This window comes from Barbus barbus (genome assembly GCF_936440315.1).
Source record: "Barbus barbus genome assembly, chromosome: 26".
Classification (NCBI taxonomy): Eukaryota; Metazoa; Chordata; class Actinopteri; order Cypriniformes; family Cyprinidae; genus Barbus; species Barbus barbus.
In genome coordinates this window covers 15,008,001-15,028,404 of record NC_136754.1, presented here as the reverse complement: position 1 = coordinate 15,028,404, position 20,404 = coordinate 15,008,001, and the positions used below count along the sequence as shown (strand labels likewise).

The 20,404-nt window shown below is 41.6% G+C and overlaps 1 protein-coding gene across 1 annotated transcript; it reads right to left on the bottom strand.

Annotated features, from left to right (window-relative positions):
* Nucleotides 1-388: 388 nt before the first annotated feature.
* On the bottom strand, nucleotides 389-18,404 carry LOC306846283 (glutamate decarboxylase 1-like). The gene is made up of 15 exons (XM_079379544.1): nucleotides 18,327-18,404; nucleotides 17,544-17,695; nucleotides 9,055-9,297; nucleotides 8,891-8,981; nucleotides 7,669-7,781; nucleotides 7,436-7,551; nucleotides 7,087-7,166; nucleotides 6,942-6,996; nucleotides 5,084-5,200; nucleotides 4,937-5,001; nucleotides 3,815-3,893; nucleotides 2,645-2,794; nucleotides 2,106-2,213; nucleotides 1,100-1,189; nucleotides 389-972 (listed from the first exon to the last, which is right to left on the bottom strand). The coding sequence occupies exons 1-15, from the start codon at nucleotides 18,332-18,334 to the stop codon at nucleotides 799-801; spliced, it is 1,641 nt and encodes a 546-aa protein (XP_079235670.1). The 5' UTR covers nucleotides 18,335-18,404; the 3' UTR covers nucleotides 389-798.
* Between the last annotated feature and the right edge of the window lie 2,000 nt (nucleotides 18,405-20,404).

Sequence of the window (20,404 nt, the reverse complement as noted above, 5' to 3'; positions counted from 1 at the left end):
GAATAGAAACCTGAGTAATTCCACTTTCTCTTCAAAACTCTCTCTCACACACACACACACACACACACACACACACACACACACACACTTGTTTCGCTATCCTTGTGGGGACTCTCATAGGCGTAATGGTTTTTCTACTGTACAGACCATACATTCTATTGCCCTACACCTACCCTACACCTAAACTTAGCCCTCACAGGAGACTGTTTGCATTTTTAGATGTTCAAAAAACTTAATTCTGTGTGATTTATAAGCTTGTTTACCCGTGGGGACCTCAATTTAGGTCCCCACCGTGACACAAGTCCCTATGAGTCTGTGTGTATTCAGGGTTAAGTCCCCACCGGTATATAAAAACAAACACACACACACACACACACACACACACACACACACATCATTTGTATATATTGATTAAGAGCAGGTGCAGTTTAGTCATGATATATAAGGAATGACTCATCTTACAGCAGCATGCTGGCTTCATGAAAATCAGCAAGTTATCATTTATTCCCTTTGGTCAATGTGGCTCCACTATTATGTCTTTCAAATCTCATTTATAATATAGTTCAGATGTTCATCAGTCAAAAGCTACAGGATTTGTAAAGGTGATCACATATAGTACACTTCACCTAGACGAATAATAAATTATTAATGCTAATATAAAAGATGTTCATAGATTAAAAATAAAAGCGGTAAATTATTTTGCTCACAGTGCTGTATGTACTGGTAATTGGAATCAGGAGGTATACAGAAAAAAGGCTATAAATAAATATTTATCCTGTTATTTTTTTAAGAAAGACTCTAGAGTTCAGAGCCCAGCTGAGCAATTTTGTCTATTAGAAAGTCCACATCCTCCCTCTGAGTGGCTGGGTTGGAAAAAACACAGCGGAAGAAATTCACTTTGTCTTCCAGAGGTTGATAGCCAATCATTGTGAATCCTTCCTCCATCATCTTTGTCTTGATTTTTGGAGCCACCTGTGGGAATTCATAATGTCAGCTTATAAGCAAGCAACAGCTCTATAAATAAGCAAACCTAGACTTATTTGTCTTCCTGCATTTACTGGTTAATTAAGAAATGAAAAGGCTTAATTTCTTGACTTACCATGTGAAGTTCTCTGTCTCGCTCTGGGCCTGGAGGAATACTTTGCAGTCGTTTTGGGAGATACCAAAAGCAGACATTACTGTGTTCGGGCTGAAATAATACATGAAATATATGAAATCATAAAGCGATGCGCTCTAACAACTGTTAAAATCATAGCTATACGTAGATGCCTCATTAGCGACTGTTTCTATGGGTCGCTATACTAAGCCGTCCGCCATATTGCAGTGGTGAACTTGATGTCATTCATCATAGTAATCACTGAATATTCCAAAGATGCCACAATCATGCACAGCGGCTTTCTGCGAACCTACTCAACGGCTCAATGGCTTTCTGCAAACCTACAGTATGGTGAATGACGTCAAAAATACCGTTCCAAGATGGCGGCCGCATCTACGTGCCTGGAGCGGTCGAATAGGGCGTCTATATATCTATGGTTAGAATAATACAGCAATTTTTATCTTTAAGGAACACACCACTATTTTTGAAAATAGGATAATTCTCCAACTCCCCAAAAGTTAAACAGCCGTGTTTTACCGTTTTCGAATCCATTCAGCCGATCTCTGGGTCCGGTGGTAGCACTTTTAGCGTAGCTTAGCATAGATCATTGAATCTGATTAGACCATTAGCATCTTGCTCAAAAATGACCAAAGAGTTTCGATATTTTTCCTATTTAAAACTTGACTCTCCTGTAGTTACATAGTGTACTAAGACTGATGGAAAATAAAAAGTTGCGATTTTCTGGGCTGATATGGCTAGGAACTATATAAATACTCATTCCGGTGTAATAATCAAGGTACTTTGCTGCCGTATCATGGGTGCAGCAGGCGCAATGATATTACACAGTGCCTGAAAATAGTCTTCAGCTAGGTAACTTCCATCTTCAGTGTATTCCGGTTCAAATAGATATGGTTCAGGATCTGCACCAAAGTAAATATGAGCCTATTTTCAAAAATAGTGGCGTGTTCCTTTAACATATGCTGAAAGTTTACAGAAACATGGCACTTACCTTTCCTTTGAAGACAAGCTGAAAGTCTGTTCTTCTCTTCAGCTTGTAGAAAAGATACTCTGCATTTTCCAGGCAGTGGTTGATCTGTGCTTCAAAACCCTCAGAACCCTACAAAGAATGTATTTAATATTTGCTTTGTCTATATAAGAAAAGAAAAGAAAATCTATTTGGATGGTTGTGCTTCAGGGTTTAGTGCTGTTTCTGTCATTTGTTATATGTAATTCTGTGTAGCCCCCTTGTATATTTTGTGAACCTCAATGCAGAAATAAACATTTTAAAAGTATGAAATTAAAGGCTCACTCACAGAAAAGAATAATAGAATATAGTTATATAAAATAATAATTAAAATGTTTTTTTCTTAAATAATTGGTGTACAATTTCTACTTCTCAATTCTAGATATTTCAAACAATCTTTCTTCTCTACTTCTTTCTTCCTCACTTCTCCACAAAAAATATATGGGAGCTGTCATTTTCCAGCTCACATTTCTGATGGTGGTTGAAAACACATTTAGTTTGAACAAGGAGATTGTCTGTCATACCTTTGCCTTCCACATGAGCCAGAGTTTGAAGACGTCTACGTGCCGTCCACACTGAATGCTTTTGTCCCCAGTGTCGTAGGACACATCATAGTGCTTGTCAGGTTGAAAAAGATACTCGGCACACAGCTGATTGCATTCCTGCAGGAGGCCCTGAGAACAACACATGGCCTTTACATATAGCCTTGGTTTTCAATACCTCCTCAAGCATCAATGACTCTTTGCAGCCTGTTGTGATGGTGTATGACTTCCTGGTTTGTCCTGAGCAGTAAAGCTGCCCACTGTTCTTGACAAAGCCTTGAATCTTTTTTTGACTGTCTTGCATGCTCTGCAGTCTGCAATCATTTGTGCTCAGATATTGATGGAAAAATACAACCATCACAAAAGGTCGAGACTACCGACACTGGGGCACAATGTTAACAATCAATGGCATGCCTTTCTGAACAAAATCAATTTATGTAAATTCACCTATATAGGTTATATATATATATATATATATATATGGATGGATTAGTTCACTTCCAGAATAAAAATTTCCTGATAATGTACTCACCCCCATGTCAACCAAGATATTCATGTTTTGCTTTCTTCAGTCGGAAAGAAATTAAGTTTTTTGAGGACAATATTTCAGGATTTTTCACCATGCAGTGGACTTCAATGGGGATCAACAGGTTTGAAGGTCCAAATTGACCTTTCCAACCTGACTACGTAATGCGTAAAGTCAAGCTAGTGCAAGACTGTGCATTTGTGGTTAAAAAGTATATAATTGTATTTATTTATTTTATAGAAAATGACAATGACTGATCATTTCACTATATAAAACCCTTATTCCTCAGCTGGGATCGTTTGGAGTGCTTTTAAAGCTGCATTTGAAACTGCAATTTGGACCTTCAACCCGTTGGTTCCCATTGAAGTCCACTATATGGAGAAAAATCCATAGAATGTTTTCCCCAAAAACTCTTGAATGACATGGGGGTGACTAATTTATAATTTTTTATTCTGGAAATAAACTAATCCTTTAAGTAAATTTATGTTTTGCAGTTTCTTTAGAGCAGTAATAAACACAATATACACAAAATACAGTATATATATATATATATATATATATATATATATTACTATTTTTTTAATTTATTTATTCTTAACATTGTAGACATTCTTAACACTCTCCACCTTCTTCTTCACTAGAATGGTTGAGCATTGCAGTGGGACGCCCATCATCTTGTGCGGGTTCCAGGTCACAGAATGGGCTCTGGATGAAAGCATATGAATAGACTGATGATGTTAGATGTTGAAATAATTCCACGAATTTAAAGTACACCTTCAAAATATGAAATAATTTTTTTAAATGGAGGTGAAAGTGGAGGTGGAATCCATTATCCAGAAACTTTTTATCAATTTGATGTATTCAGAGCAAGGCTGTAATTGCAGGTTCTGACCAACCATCAGTACAAAATAAACGAATATAAGAGTTTTTAGGATGATGGGGGTGAGTGAGTTACACGTTTTAACACAGTCTCGCAGAGTAAATGTCAATGTACTTTCACTATACTCCTTTTGGAGCTAAAATTGTAGAGAAATTATGTGAATTATCCTGCAGAACACCATTTGTAATGGCAATGAAGGCAGCACTTTGTGTTGATTAAAAGAAAATGAAACAGAGGGATGCTGAAGAAGCTTCCAGAGAATTGACTGCTGACATTTAAGGTAGATGAAGCAGCCCATGCTTGCATTAGCTAACAAAATTTAAAAGCAACTACATAGTCCAACTGGTAGCATACGGACATAAACATACTAAAAAGTATGGTAACACTTTAGAATAGGGAACATTATTCGGAATTAACTAGTTGCTTATTAGCATGCATATTACTAGCATATTGGCCATTTATTAGTACTTTTTAAATATTTTGAGATTTTACCAATAGACAGTGGGATCAGAAAATGTTTCAAGCTGTGCAAACAGTCACCCCATTATTGTTCTGTGGCACATCAAATTTGCAAGTATCAATCAATCTCTAACAGAGTTAAAATGAACACTTTTTGGCGTTAACACCACTAAACAATGATATCTGCACTCCCAACAGTTAAATGGACTGAATGTTGCTCTGTTTCCCAGTTAACAATTATGCTTTTGGTGGAGGCTTTTATTAAAAGCAATTTGCACTGCACTCAAGGTGTAAATTTTCCTGAATCACTTCATGAATTCCCAGTGAATCAAACCCATGACCTTGGACTTGCTTACACCACTGAGCAACAGGAACACATTATACAATCAAAATGATTGATTTAGGTTACCTTTTAATTCCTTGCATTTTCCCACGATGTTTGTTGGAGAGAAGCAAGCCTCCACCCCAAGCAGCCTAAATGAAGTCAGAGCATTAAAGCACTGCATCATTCTGACAATATTTAATAAAATGTACCTAATTAGATAAAACACATTACATCCACATGCATCCATAGGCCATGGTGTTCACAAATGACTGCTATTTCATTCAGAGGATCAAAGGCTCCATAGACTGTGGTTCCTGCCGTTGCGTTGACATAGAATGGCACCAGACCCTATAGACAGCAAACAGGGATTTGCTAAATATAGAAGATACAAGATATCACACACTGAAAAAAATTTGTCATAGAAACAATTTTCTCTTAGAAATTGCCAGTAAATTTCAGAAGTGAAAAGAAACAGCAAGTAGCATATTCAATTAAATATGACATTTTGAAATAAAATGACTGAAATAGAAATTCTAGTTAAACATACTCTAATCTTTTTAAAGATTTTGGCCTTTACAAGAAAATGCTATTCTGTTTTTTTTTTCACTTCAAAATTTCACGTTTAATTCAGTGTTACTTACTGTTTCTTAATTGTTTAAAAAATGTGTTATCAGTTTCTGTGTGAAAAATGTTTCCAAACTTATTTTTCAATGCATGAGCAAAATTATTATTGCAAACTTGTGAGATATACAGAAGACCTGAATATTTTTACCATCTTTTTTTCAGTGTTTGCACTGCAGAAATGTACATTTCAGTGGAGGTTAATTTAATATGCAATGACTGTATCTAACCTGCATGATAGGGAAAAACCAAAAACAAAAGAAAAGCATAAAAATGTCCCATTCCTGACTTATTACATTGCATGATATATTCATAATTTTTGGCTACAGCAGAACAGGTAACCACTCACTTTGCATGTTAAAGCTTACATCTTAAAGTGGTAGAACTGGCATTTATTTTAACAGAATCAGAAGGTGACGCACCTGCCGTTGGCAATAATGAAAACATGGAGAATAAAATCACAATTGGATGTACTTACATAAAAAAATAAGTACAATGTACTTATTGTGGTCATATTGTATTGCAATACACTTATGCTGCTATTGAGGTTAGGGACAGGTTTGGTGGTATGGGTAGGTTTAAGGGTGGGTTAAGGTGTAAGGGATGGGTCAACAGTGTAATTAAAAATGTAATTACAGAAATGAATTACAGATGTAACTACATATAGGTATTTTTAAAAATATAAGTACAATGTAAAAACATGTAAGTACACGATAAGTGCATTGTATCAAATTATTAATTTAAATGTACGCACATAGTAGTTAAGGCCACCTAATATAAAGTGGGACCCACAATTGTATCCAAATTCTCACTGAAGAGATATTATGACACATTTCTACTGATTTGATGAGTTTTCTTTTTCGGCTTAACATAACCTTGCATAATGTTCAGTTTTAAATTCCATATAATTTAACTTAATAACCACATCTCACATGTCTAAAATGGACCACGTCACACCCCTGCTACAAGCTGACATTTGGTCCACTACTACAGCATGATTGCAAGTGAAAATGGCTTTATACAAGCATGTATAACAGTCCTATAAATAATATACTGATACTGAGTAACCAGGCATTTTAGACAAAATATGTCCGGTTCTACAGACTACAGTCAAATACAGATTAGCAGAGTGATAAAAAAAGTGCTATAGTGCTATAGAACTTAGTCAGGGTCATAACATATTTAATTTTTGACCGAAATGAAAACAAGGTTGAGAGGGATAGAAGTACAGTGAATTGTATTGTTGTTGTTCAGTCGACAAAAACTCCATAAAACAGTTTTGAATGTACTTTTAGCACACGCCTAGCCTTGTTTTCATCCTCAGTAAATTCAATATGCATCTAGGTCTGTTGAATGAAATATTGGAGGTTTTATAGAGGTGTTATCTATAAATGGTGAGAACTGTGAGTGTTACCACAAACTTTTGTAATAATGAATATTCAGCTCAAAGTCAACTCATTTGACTAACCTTAGACTTTGCTGCCTCAATGCTGGAGTTCAGTTCTGATGAGATCATCTTCCCCCTAACAGAGAGAAACCAAAATGTTTTATTTATCTTGGTAAATTGGACACATTGCAAATGATGGACTTATGTTTCCATCCACCAATCTTACCTTTTGTCACATTTGACGACTGTAACATTTTCAGAGCCGATGCCGAGAACCGCTGCAGACTTCTTGATTGAATAATGACTCTAATAAAGAAAGCGTATGTTAAACATGCACAGGCAAACAGCTAACATGATCTGACCTGCTTTACCATAGCAAGACATGAAATATTTGGATTAATGCCAATTTATTAGCACTTTTAAAAAACACTGCTGTGACATGTAACGTCTGACCTCCCAATCAGTGGATCAGGAGGTAATAGCTGAAATATGTTGTGCTATGTGTCTCATTGAGTACGTGGAACTGTCACAGCACGCCCGCTTAGAGTGGAGGAAACAATAATGAGATCATGTACGTGCGCGGAGGTGAACAGTGCCAGGCGAGGTATCACAGACATCCCATGAGTCTTCACCGCCGGAAAGAGATGAAACCTAGCCAACAACACACTGTACAGATTGGACATGGTGCCTCCTGCGGAGAAAGCCATTAGCTGTTTAATGAAATACTAATGATGGAAAAGTTCCAATGTTCATTTATCAAAATGCAGATATAAATGCTTCCTGTATATTTGTGCTTTTAGTTTGTTACCAGGACAAAAGATGCCATCTCCATCTTCCTCTGGCCATCCAATAATCGAATGCATTTTTTTCAGAACTACTTCCTCCATGAGAATAAAGACCGGGGATATTTCATAAGTGAACCTGTAAACAGAGAAGAACATACTATACATTCCTTGGTGAAATCTAAAAGAAATATGGCATAATGGGAACATACTTTGCTTTAAAAGCAGTTTGGAAATGGAAAATCTATTTTCTAAATGCATTTTAAGATTTTTTTTTTCATTGATTTTAATGAAAATGTCATGATTTCTCCAATCATTTAGTCCACAAGCAGTTGTGTCAAACTCAGTTCCCGGAGGGCCACAGTAGCCTTCTGCAAAGTTTAGTTCCATCCCTACTCCAACACACAAACCATGTAGTTTTTAAATAAGCCTGAAGGACTTGATTAGCTGGATCATGCATTTAATTAGGGTCAAATCTGAAATCTGCAGGGCTGAGTTTGACAAAGGAATAGTTAATCCAAAAATGAAAAATTTGTCATCATTTACTTACCCTCATGTCGTTCCAAACCTCTATAGATTTCTTTCTTATGTTGAACACAAAAGAAGATCTTTTGAATAACAGTTGTTAGTCGTCATCGATTTCCATAGTAGGGAAAGAAATACTATGGAAGTCAATGGGGACCAACAACTGTTTGATTACCAGCATTCTTCAAAATATCTTCTTTTATATTCAACATAAGAAGGAAACTCATTCAGGTTTGGAACGACATGAGGGTGTGTAAATTATTTTTTTCTGATAAAACAATTAATTTTTAGACGAACTAACCCTTTAAACTCGCCTCTTTCTTACAATGTATTGCAAACTCACATTTAGATCTGCCTCCATGCAATTAACATCTTTTTTTATAATATGTTTTTCTAGAGTACATCACAATATGAAAAAATTATCTGTCACTACTTCTTTTAAATGGTCACTGTAATGTGTAACTCACTGTATTTGTGCTGTTTATCTCAAGCTTGATAATATAAATATAATGAATATTTGACCATAACTAACAGCTAAAATGTCATTTTGAAATCTACAGCTTATACTGTTTAAAAGTTTGGCTTCGGTAAGAGTTTTATATATATATATATACCTAATTTTAAATGTGTTGCAATCATCCCTGCATGGCCGCCCTTACATTTATTTATTTGTTCATTCATAATTATAGTATGAATGTTGAAGAAATGAGACTCTTGTCTTACATGTTTGTATTTGCTGTGGACGTCAACCATTCTCCTGCCAGACCAATGATGTCAAGTCCAGTTGACAGCTGGTTGAAAAATCTTGGATGACCTGGCAACATCAAAGGACAACATTAACAAAAGGTTCCACCAAACACCAACTGTGTTATTTTGTTTGTTCTTACCGGTTTTAACTCCATATTTAAGCGTGTCTCTGCAGTCCACCAGCAGCTGCTCCAGGTTATCTGGCTGGTCAGGGAGCTCCAGGTTGAAGCCCTCCAGACCTTCCTTAAGCTGGTGAGGATAGTGGAAATCTAGAACTTTGGAGCTGCGTTTGAGGGATTTACTGATGTAGGCCAGCAAGATGTTTACCAACTCCTGGAGGAAGCGCTTGGTTTTTTCTTCTCCGTCCTCAGCAGGAAGCAGATCTAACAAACACAAAATGCAAATCACTTTTATTGTCACATCACCACAGCACATGTGCCTTCGTGAGTGAAATTCTTGAGAGCGTGCTCCAGACAGTGCAGAAACAATTTACATATAGACATTATACATACGTACAGACTTATACAGATGACAATGTGTAATATACACATACATATACTCAGTACACACAGTGTACTATTAGACAGACATACAGTTACCGATACACATTATACACAGTATGTAGTACACATTCTACGTTATATACACACAGTAATATGCGAAGATGCAGCAGATTATATATAAACCGGATGTGCAAATGTCATGGATGTGCATTGGATGGTATCCAGTGCTGGCAAAAAGATTGTTGTATTTGTGCAGTAGTGTACTGGTAGTCCAGTTTGAACTGTATGGAATTAAAGTGCAGTGTGTGGTATATTGTAAAGTGGGAGTGTGCTGTAGGGTGTATTAGTTTTGACTGTTCATTAGCCTGATAGCCTGAGGAAAAAAGCTATCCCTCAGTCGGCTAGTGCGGGATCGGATGCTGCGGAGACGTCTTCCTGAGGGCAGCAGAGAGAGCAGTCTGTGGGACGGGTGGCTGGAGTCATTGATGATCCTCCGGGCTTTCTTTATACACCGCCTGGTGTAGATGTCCTGGAGGGAGGGAAGCTCACCTCCAACAATGTGACGGGCAGTTCGTACGACCCTTTGCAGAGCTTTGCGGTTGCCAGCAGTGCTGTTTCCAAACCAGGCGGTGATGCAGCCGGTCAGGATGCTCTCCACAGTGCAGGTGTAGAATGATCTGAGGATGCTGGGGCTCATTCCAAACTTCCTCAGCCGTCTCAGGAAGAAGAGGCGTTGGTGTGTCTTCTTCAGCACTGCATCTGTGTGAGCGGACCATGTGAGATCCTCAGTGATGTGAACACCGAGGAATTTGAAGCTGTTTACTCGCTCCACAGGTGTCATGTCGATGGTGATGGGTGTGTGTTCTCTGGTCTGTCTCCTGAAATCCACCACCAGCTCCTTGGTCTTGTCGATGTTGAGTGAGAGGTGGTTCTCTTGACACCATTTAGTCAGGGTTCTCACCTCCTCTCTGTAGGCCGTCTCATCGGTGTCAGTGATCAGGCCTATCACCGTTGTGTCGTCAGCAAATTTGACGATGACGTTGGAGCTGTGTGTTGCTGTACAGTCATGTGTGTACAGGGAGTACAGGAGTGGGCTGAGGACACAGCCCTGAGGAGCACCAGTGTTGAGGGTCAGCGGGGATGAAGTGTTGTTGCCCATTCTGACCACCTGACATCTGCCTGTCAGGAAGTCCAGGATCCAGCTGCACAGAGATCCGTTTAGTCCCAGAGTCTGGAGCTTCTCAACCAGTGTGGCAGGCACTATGGTATTGAATGCTGAGCTGTAGTCCACAAACAGCATTCTCACATAGGTGTTCTTATTTTCCAGGTGGGAGAGAGCAGTGTGCAGGGTGAAGGCAATAGCATCGTCTGTGGAACGGTTTCTGCGATATGCAAATTGTAGGGGATCCAGTGAGTCAGGCAGCACAGAGCAGATGTAGTCTCTGATGAGTTTCTCAAAGCACTTGCTGAAGATGGGTGTCAGAGCAATGGGCCTCCAGTCATTCAAGCATGTGATTTTATTTTTCTTTGGTATGGGCACAATGGTGGATTTTTTGAAGCATGCGGGAACCACAGACAGAGAGAGGGAAAGGTTAAAAATGTCTTTGAAAACCCCGGCCAGTTGGAATGCGCATGCTCGGAGCACACGGCCTGGGATGCCATCGGGACCCACAGCCTTGCGGATGTTCACCCGTCGGAAGGATCGGGTTACATCTGCGACAGAAAAGGAAAGTGCGCTCGCCTCTTCTGCTACAGCCGCGGGAGCGCGCTCTGTGTGGGCGGTGTTGTGAGCCTCGAAACGAGCATAAAAGTGATTAAGTTCGTCCGGTACAGAGGCGGCAATGTTCACAGTAGCTGGTTTATTCCCTCTGAAATCTGTGATGTTATTGATACCCTGCCACATGCTTCTTGCGTTGTTGGATTTGAATTGTTCTTCAACTTTGTTTTTATATTGTCGTTTGGCAGCTTTGATTGATTTCCTGAGATCGTAACTGGCTTGTTTGTGATCGTCAGAGTTTCCGGATTTAAAGGCAGATGTCCGCGCTGACAAGGCTGCTCGAACATCGCTGTTAATCCACGGTTTTTGGTTGGGGTAGATGCGGATTGTTTTTGTTGGTACTACATCCTCTACACACTTCCTGATGAAACACGTTAAGTATCTGAGTACGCCTCTATGTCGTCATCAGACGCTGCCCGGAACATGTCCCAGTCCACGTGATCAAAACAGTCCTGTAGTATAGCGTCTGATTGGTCCGACCAGCATTGAATTGTCCTGAGGGCGGGTGCTTCTCGTTTCAGTTTCTGCCTATAAGCAGGCAGGAGCAGAACGGAAGTGTGATCCGATTTGCCGAAAGGTGGGCGGGGGAGCGATTTGTAGGCGTCCCGGAATGGAGAGTAGCAGTGGTCAAGTACACGATCACCACGCGTGTTGATGGTGATGTGTTGAAAGTATTTTGGAGCTATTGTTTTGAAGTTGGCTTTGTTGAAGTCCCCCGTAACAATAAACGCCGCGTCTGGGTACGCGGTTTCCTGCTCGCTTATATTCCCATACAGTTCCTTGAGTGCCTGGTCTGTGTTGGCTTGAGGGGGAATGTAAACAGCTGTGATTATGATCGCTGTAAATTCCCTCGGTAGCCAGAATGGTCGACACAGAAGCATATGAAATTCCAGATCAGGGGAGCAGGAGGATTTAATAGAGTGTAGGTTCCTTTCATCACACCACGAGTTGTTGATAAAGAAACAGACGCCCCCACCTCTGCTTTTACCTGTGAGCTCTTTCGTTCTGTCCGAGCGGTGCACGGAGAACCCCGTAAGCTCGATGGCTGAGTCTGGAACCACTGCAGACATCCAGGTTTCTGTGAGGCAAATAATGCAGCAGTCCCTTGTTTCCCGTTGGTATGAGATGCGTGCCCGCAGTTCACAGAGTTTGTTGTCCAGTGACTGAACGTTAGCCAGCAAAATAGTTGGGAGAGGAGGTCGGAGGGGACGGCGTCTGAGTCTGACAAGGACGCCGGCTCTCTTCCCCCTTTTCCGGCGGCGTTTCCTCGGTCGCGATCGTGCAGCCCAGACAAAGGGCTCTGATGCGGTGTCTGTAAACAAGGCGCCGGCGTTCAGGAACTCAAAGTCCGGTTTGCGTTGCGCGACGAAGGAACCAATGTTTAAAAGCGTGTGTCTATCGTAGACAGTTATACTGACAACATCTAACACGTGAAACAACAAAATAACAAATAAAACATAAGAAACATAAGAAAAACTGCAGAGTTTTCTTGGAGCTCGCAACACGGCTGCCATGCTCGGCGCCATCTTGGTTCATTCCTTGGTTCATTGCACATCTTTGTCACAAATTATTTGTGATTCAGATCCAGTACCCTCATGAAAATTAACCATGGGTTTACTATAGTAAAGATGTAGTAACCATGGTTCCCTGTCGATACTCCACTCGTACTGTGTCTTGACCCAGCGACCTCGACCTGCTCTCTGATTCGCCTTTTCCTCGCGCTCCAGCATTGCAGCAGTTCCGGTCAAGTAGGGCTCGCTGCATCCTGCGGTGGACATCCAACCCCGCCCACATCCAAGCATGTCATTGGCAGCTTCGGACGCTGAGGAGCTGTCGGGCTCGGTAGCTGACTCCGACCCCCTGAATTCGTCCGCGCCCAGCGCTGCCAAAGCCGGGATGAATGCCAAACTTTTCTGTGTCCTCTCAAAGGCGGTTGAAGAGCTGGGATTGGAGTGGTGTCCACCAGAGGATCCTCAGGGGCGCCGTCAGGCCCCTCGCCAGCGACCCTCACGAGATCTTGGCGCTCCCCCTACTCTGCTTCATCCGCCCTCACTACAATTGACGGCGCTGAAGAAAAGGCGTATGAGAAGATGCCTCAACTAGATGAGTCAGTGGCTGCACACCTCTGCCCATCCACTGCCATCGGCTGGAAGGCAAAGGCCACCCACCTGTCTAAGCCATGCAGGACCACTTCAGCGCTCGCTGGATGTTCCTACGCTTCAGCTGGACAGGCGGCTTCGGCGCTACATTCAATGGTGGTTCTACAGGTCTATCAGGCCAAATTCCTCTCTGCCATGGACGAGTCTGAGCCTGATCCTGCGACTCTCAGGGAGCTGAGAAGTGCAACAGACCTGGCTCTGTGTGCCACCAAAACCACCGCCCAAGCAATAGGAAGGTCTATGGCCAGCCTGGTGGTGCTCAAGCGCCACCTGTGGCTCACGCTGATGGAAATCAAGGACGCAGACAAGGTCCCCTTCCTTGAAGCCCCGAGTTCCCCCAAAAGCCTCTTTGGACCTGCGGTGGAAGGATTTGCTGAGCACTTCACAGAGGCGCAGAAGGCGTCACAGGCCATGCGACACTTCCTGTCCAAGCGCTCCAGCTCCGCAGCTGCTCCTAGTCGCCCTAAACCTGCGCCGACTCAGCAGCCCACGAAGCCTGCACCGCTGCGCCGCTCCTGCCCCTCAGCCTGCCAAGACTCAGCAGACGCGAGGGCGCTCCCACTCGGCCAGACTCCACCTCTTTCCGAAGCGCCAGGGCCCCCGACCCAGGATAGTGTTGGACTCCGGTCTCTTCCTGATCTGCAGGGCAGGAAGAGGAGAGGTCCAAGTCCCGCCGCGGCCGGACCGCCCACCAAACAGCCTCTCTCAAATCTCTTCTTACCCCGTTCATTTCCGGGTGCAGAGGGAATTATGTTTGTTGCAAATACAGGGCCCGTAGAAGCACCCAAGAAGAGGTCGTTCAGGATGATCACGCTAAAGCAGAACCTCTCGCAGATTCGCACAGGGGACTGGTTCTGTTCTCTGGACCTGAAAGACACAAACTTTCACATCCAGATAGCCCCCCATCACAGACGATTCTTGAGATTCGCCTTCGAGGGAGTGGCTTATCAGTACACGGTCCTTCCCTTTGGACTGTCTCTGGCCCCCCGCACTTTTACGAAGTGCATGGACGAGGCTCTTTCCCCTCTAAGACAGATGGGAATCCGCATTCTCAACTACCTCGATGACTGGCCTATTCTGGCCCAGTCAAAGGTGGAGCTACTTTCACACAGGACCCTCCTCCTCAGCTGCTTAGAGTGCCTGGGGCTCAGGGTCAATTTCGCCAAGAGCGCACTTTCCCCCAGCCAACGGGTATCGTTCCTGGGAACAGTTCTAGACTCAGCTCAGATAAGAGCGGTGGTTGCGCCAGAATGCGCTCTGGCCATTCAGAAACTCGCGGCCTTCTTCAAGAGCGGCACCGCTCGCCCCCTCAAAGCATTTCAGAGAATGCTGGGCCTCATGGCCACAGCATCGCTAGTGCTACTGCTGGGCCTGCTTCGCATGCAGCCCCTCCAACGCTGGTTGAAACCATGGGTTCCACCCCACGCATGGCGTCACGGACGCTTGCATATCAGAGTGAGACAGGCCTGTGTGACAGCCTTGGCCCCTTGGAAGAACCCACGATTGATGGAGAAGGGCGTGGCCATGGGAATGGTCTGCAACAGGAAAGTTGTCACGACAGACGCCTCCAACACAGGTTGGGGGGCACTGTGCAAAGGCAAACCAACCTTCGGCCATTGGTCGAAAGTTGAGAAAGGCTTCCACATCAACTGCTTGGAGATGCTAGCAGTATGTCGAGCCTGCCAGTTTTTCCTGTCAGACCTAATAGGATGCCATGTGCTGATTCGCTCAGACAACATGTCTGTGGTGATCAACATGACGGGATCTCCTCTCAGGTGAACGGAACAATATGGCACCCTCGACCCGAGTTGTGGGCTCTCCACCTTTGGCCGCTCGACGGGAGCCTACCAGCCTCCCTGAGTGAGTGTTAAACACCATTTCCCCGTCTATGAGATGCCTCTACGCCCTTAAGTGGTCTGTTTTCTCCACTTGGTGCCTAGACCGCAGTGAAAACCTGTCTACCTCTGAGTTAGCAGTGGTTCTGTCCATCCTGCAGGACCTGCTGAACAAAGGACGTTCCCCTTCCACACTCAATGTGTTCGTAGCAGCTATAGCGGCCTTTCATGCCCCTATAGCAGGCCAATCGGTAAGCAGGGACATTTCAGTTGTCCGTTTTCTGAGGGGAGCCAAGAGGCTGAATCCGCCTCGGCCCCTTACCATCCCTACATGGGACCTGCCCACTGTGTTGAGGGCCCTGAAGGGCCTGCTATAGGGGCCTTTCTCAACTTTCGACCCTGAAGGGCACTCCCTTTGAGCTGCTACAGTCTACGAACTTTCGGTCACTGTCGCTGAAAACTGCGCTGCTACTAGCACTGGCATCGGTTAAGTGAGTAGGAGACCTACAGGCGCTCTCTATTAGCCCTGCCTGCCTGGAATTCGGGCCCAACAACTCCAAGGTCGTCCTGAAACCAAGGCATGGTTATGTACCCAAGGTACTTTCAACTTCGTTCAGAGCTCAAGTCATCACACTCTCCAAGCTTCCTCCCTCTGAGGAGGACCGGGAGTTATCCTTGTTATGCCCTGTCAGAGCTTTGAGGATCTACTTCCTCCTTTAGGTGTATGGAACAGCTCTTTGTTAGCTTCGGTAACCGCGCCAAAGGGCATCTTGTCACGAAGCAGAGGCTCTCTAAGTGGATAGTGGATGCTGTTACACTGGCGTACTCTTCTTTGGGCCTACAATGCCCCATTGGAGTACGAGCCCATTCTACTAGAGGCATCGCCTCGGCTGGGCCTCGCCGTCCACATTTGCTAGGTTTTATAACCTGGGCGTACCGGCCTTACAGGCCAGGGTCCTCTCTACTTAGATGAGTGTACATGCATACGTTGTGGGAACAGTCCTGATGGAGAATTCTTGACCGCAATGCGCTCAAGCTCTCTGGTTGATTCCTTGCATACTTCGGTCCTGTTAGTACTGAGTATGTAAGAGCCATATGGAACGATCACCCAGGTCAAGCATAACCTCTATGAGTTTAGCTCGATTTAGCCTAGAGTATACTATTGCACTTCCCTATGGGCATTAAAATGCTTATGGAGGTGTATTTTGCAGTCGTTCCTCTACCTTAGCATGGCGTGATTGAGTTCCCATATGCGTCTTTATCACGATGCAGTACGAGTGGAGTATCGACAGGGAATGTACTCATACAGGTAGCTGCACGGCTCGAAACGGCTGCTTATATAGCCAGAAAGCCCCGCCCATTCTGGCGGGCTTCGTCGCCATAGGCTCACGACATACACACTGCACGAACCAATAGTCGTGCAGTTTCACAGCGTGATTGAATAAGACTTTTCAGGAGAAAAAAGGCCTTTTCCTATATGCATCTTTATCAAGACGCAGTACTCCTTCCTTAATCTCAAGGGAACCAAGGTTACGAAAGTAACCGAGGACGTTTTTTGGCATATTGATTACCATTTGTATAACCACAGTTTTACAACAAATAGCATGGTTAAACTATCGTTAGTGTAGCAAACCATGATTAACTTGTAGTTACCGTGGTTTAACCCATCATGTTTTGTTTTTTGGGGGGTTTTTATTTGTAGTAAAACCATGGTTAATTTTCATTAGGGTATAAGTCACGTTGTCACGTGTATCATCAGCATAACAGGTTGGGCTGCCAATCAATGTCACAAGCTTATAATTTACTGTCTACCAGCATGGCGTCATTACTTCTTTTTACAGCAGCTTGTTTCCAGAGCCGTTGCAACACAGTTCTGTGGTTTAATTTGCATTTTTCATTTGGAAACTGAAAAACATTTGCAAGCGCTGCTAATGAAAATAATTGGAATGCATGAAAATATTTCCTTTGTGGAATTAATTGTAGCTGAATTAAAAATAAATCTCTTAGTTTAATTTAATTTAAATCAATATTACATTTACATTTGTTTTTTCATGTGGAAAAGCTTTTATCCAAATAGGCTTAGGGCAAGTTATACATTATATCAATTAATTTCATTGATACAATATTTGAATAGATAATTGAATGTCAAACCACGCAATTTGCAATTGCTTTCTCTAAGTTTGAACATGTTTTAATCAAAACATTCATTACATTTGGTATCAAACTGAAAAGAGTGAATTATCCCACAACACTGGGCTGTATTTCTTTTCAGAAATTGTTTCTAGTACCATTGTTGTACTGCAAGAGAGAAGCTCAGACATTTCACCACGCCTTTCATCTGAGTATTTGCTGTACCTTTGCTGTGGATGCAGCTGAAGTCATGGGCTGCGCGCCCACTATCATATTTCAGGCTGTCATCAGTGTTTCCTAAAGAACCTGAGTCCTGTTTGCTCTTGTCTAAATTCCACCTATCAGCTTGTGTTAACTCCATAATGTTTCCTGGACACCTGCACACACATCAAAACACAAGTTCAAACACACACAGACACAGATACCAGTTATATTGCTATTAGATATTTACTCCTGTAGTATTTATTTAAAGTTGGAATGTTTTTAATTTTTCTATTTTCAGTTTTCATTTTAAATTTAGTTTTTGTTAATTAAAAAAAAAATTCTATTTAGCTTTATTTTTCATTTCAGTTTTAGTTGAACTAATTTTAGTTCATTTTCAACTTATTTTACTAAAGAAAATTGTCAAGGCAATTTCTTAATTCGTTTTAAGTTTGTTTACATTTAAGTTATTCATCTAATATTTTGTGTATGCTTTATTTCAGCTTTATTTCAATTAATAAAAACAACTTATAGTAATAGGTAGTACTAGTTAACAATAACAATACACACAACCACAACTTCAGAAATGACATTTACCACTTCAATAAAAAAAAACAAAAATTGTGTATCCGTTTGAGATCAGCACAGTAAACAGCTTCTTGTTTGTACTTGAGCACCAATCACTTATGTTAACAAAAACAGCTTAAAATTACTCGGAAATTGTACAGTATGGCAAAAATGAAAATTACTGAATGGCATTCTAAAATGTTATAATAAAAACAAAAACAATACGTGAATGTAGTTTACCTTCTCATTGAGGCATCCACTCTTGTAGACTGTTAATATGTAGAGTCTGTGCCAAATGGCTGAGAGTTCTAAAAGTCCCAGCCTCTGCCCCAGGGTTAAAAAATCAACCAACCTTCAGTCAAACTATAGGTGTGGTCATAGTGCACAGCTTTCCATCCAAATAGAAGCAACGCTATTACACAAGGATAAAAACGCCCACGACCTCATCACCTTTTCAGGCTCTCTCTCTCTCTTGTTTTGTTAATTGATATGAATGTGTTCGTGCTCTTCAGTGCTTCCACTGACAGATGCCGGTGTTCTGTCGAATTGTGCTACCCCGTCAGATTTTCCTACCTTCCATTAAAACATTAGGTAGTAGCTACAATTCAACAACGAAAAATGCTACCTGTTAAATTGACTTATTAATGTCTACACCTACCACAACCCTTAATCTACCCTTACATGAAAAAAAAGCAGGCAACTATGTGAAGTTGGCCCAATTTTGAGGCATTCAAGCAGCAGAAGCACTCTTCAAGGCCAAATAAATCCTGCTGGATTGTTTTCGACGTGCTGTACATCAGAAAAAATTAAATAAAAATCATAATCTTTGACCTGTCAGATTTTAGGAACACTCTTAAAAAGAAAGGTGCTTCACGATGCCATAGAACAGGGGTCGGTAACCCGCGGCTCTTTCATCCCTTTACGGTGGCTCCCTGTATGGGTGTACGCGGGGGAGGTGTCTCCCCGACTATTAATGCAAGATAAACTCTTCCCCTGCACTTTTTCTCGGCCCAGTGTGTTAAATTAGAGGTTTTCAAGGGCCAGTGTGAATAAATCTAGAATTAAATTAAAAGAGAAAAGATAGTCGCGTTGTTTTGGATACGTTTTATTCGTATTCAAAATGACGCAAACTTCACAGGCGCTGTATGTTTCATTCATACTCAAAGCCGGAGGGAGCTAAGTTCAGTTTTTTGCTTGTTATTCAGCTTAGCTGTAGCTAAGCTGAAATAACAAGCAAAAAACTTAACTGATGAAACGTGAAGACGATATGGTTTATGTGTGTTTTCAAGTCTTCTTCAGGTAATAAATATGAATGATACTGTAGTAACTGACAGCATTAATTACAGTACAGAAGCTATAAAACATATGTTCTGCCTTATTCTGTGATAAAAATGGAAAAAGTGTTTAGTATATATACTGATTGTACGATCATAACCGTAAAATTGTCATTAGTAAAATATATCAAAAATATTATAGAAGACAAATTATTGGTTATTGTCCAGCAGTGTCTATTTTACTTCGTAGCCAATTAAAAGTAAGAGATATTTTTTTGTCAATTATACATACATAAATATTATAATTATTGCTATTATTACATTTGACATTTCCGTCCTCCTCACTTCTGAAATGATTGCTACTCCCCTGCCCTGTAACATAACTGAATATAAAACTATGTCATGTTATCTTTATTTGTGCATGAAATATTTTGTGGCTCCACGTGAATTTTATTTGGTGGGAAAGGGGCCAAAATGGCTTTTTTGATGTTGAAGGTTGCAGACCCCTGCCATAGAACAACCTTTTTGTCTAAATGGTTCCATAAAGAACCTTTCTGTTTCACAAAAGGTTCTTTGTGGCGAAAGAAGGTTCTTCAGATTATAAAAAGGTAAGAAAGAGATGGTTCTTTAAAGAACCTTTGACTGAATGGTTCTTTGTGGAACCAAAAATGGTTCTTCTATGACATCGCTTGATGAACCTTTTAAGCACCCTTATTTTTAAAGAAGGCTTAGGGAGGTTTCTGTTTAGATCTAAAATCTTACTGACAAATAAGCAACAAAATCCACCATGCATACTGTTATTGAGGAAACATTAAAACACGTTTTAAAATGTATCACAGTATTGCATAAACAAATACAATGTAAAACCTCTTCAGATTTTTTTTTTTTTTTTTGATGCATATCAGATTTCATTTTGTCCATATGTCTACATTCTGATATATAAAAGCCAATGACTTAGCTTTTCAGCGAGGGCAAGCCAGCAGAGATCCTATTTAAGAGGAGCACAAAGGAGTTCGTTTTTCAACTGGTGTGCAAATAGCTTGG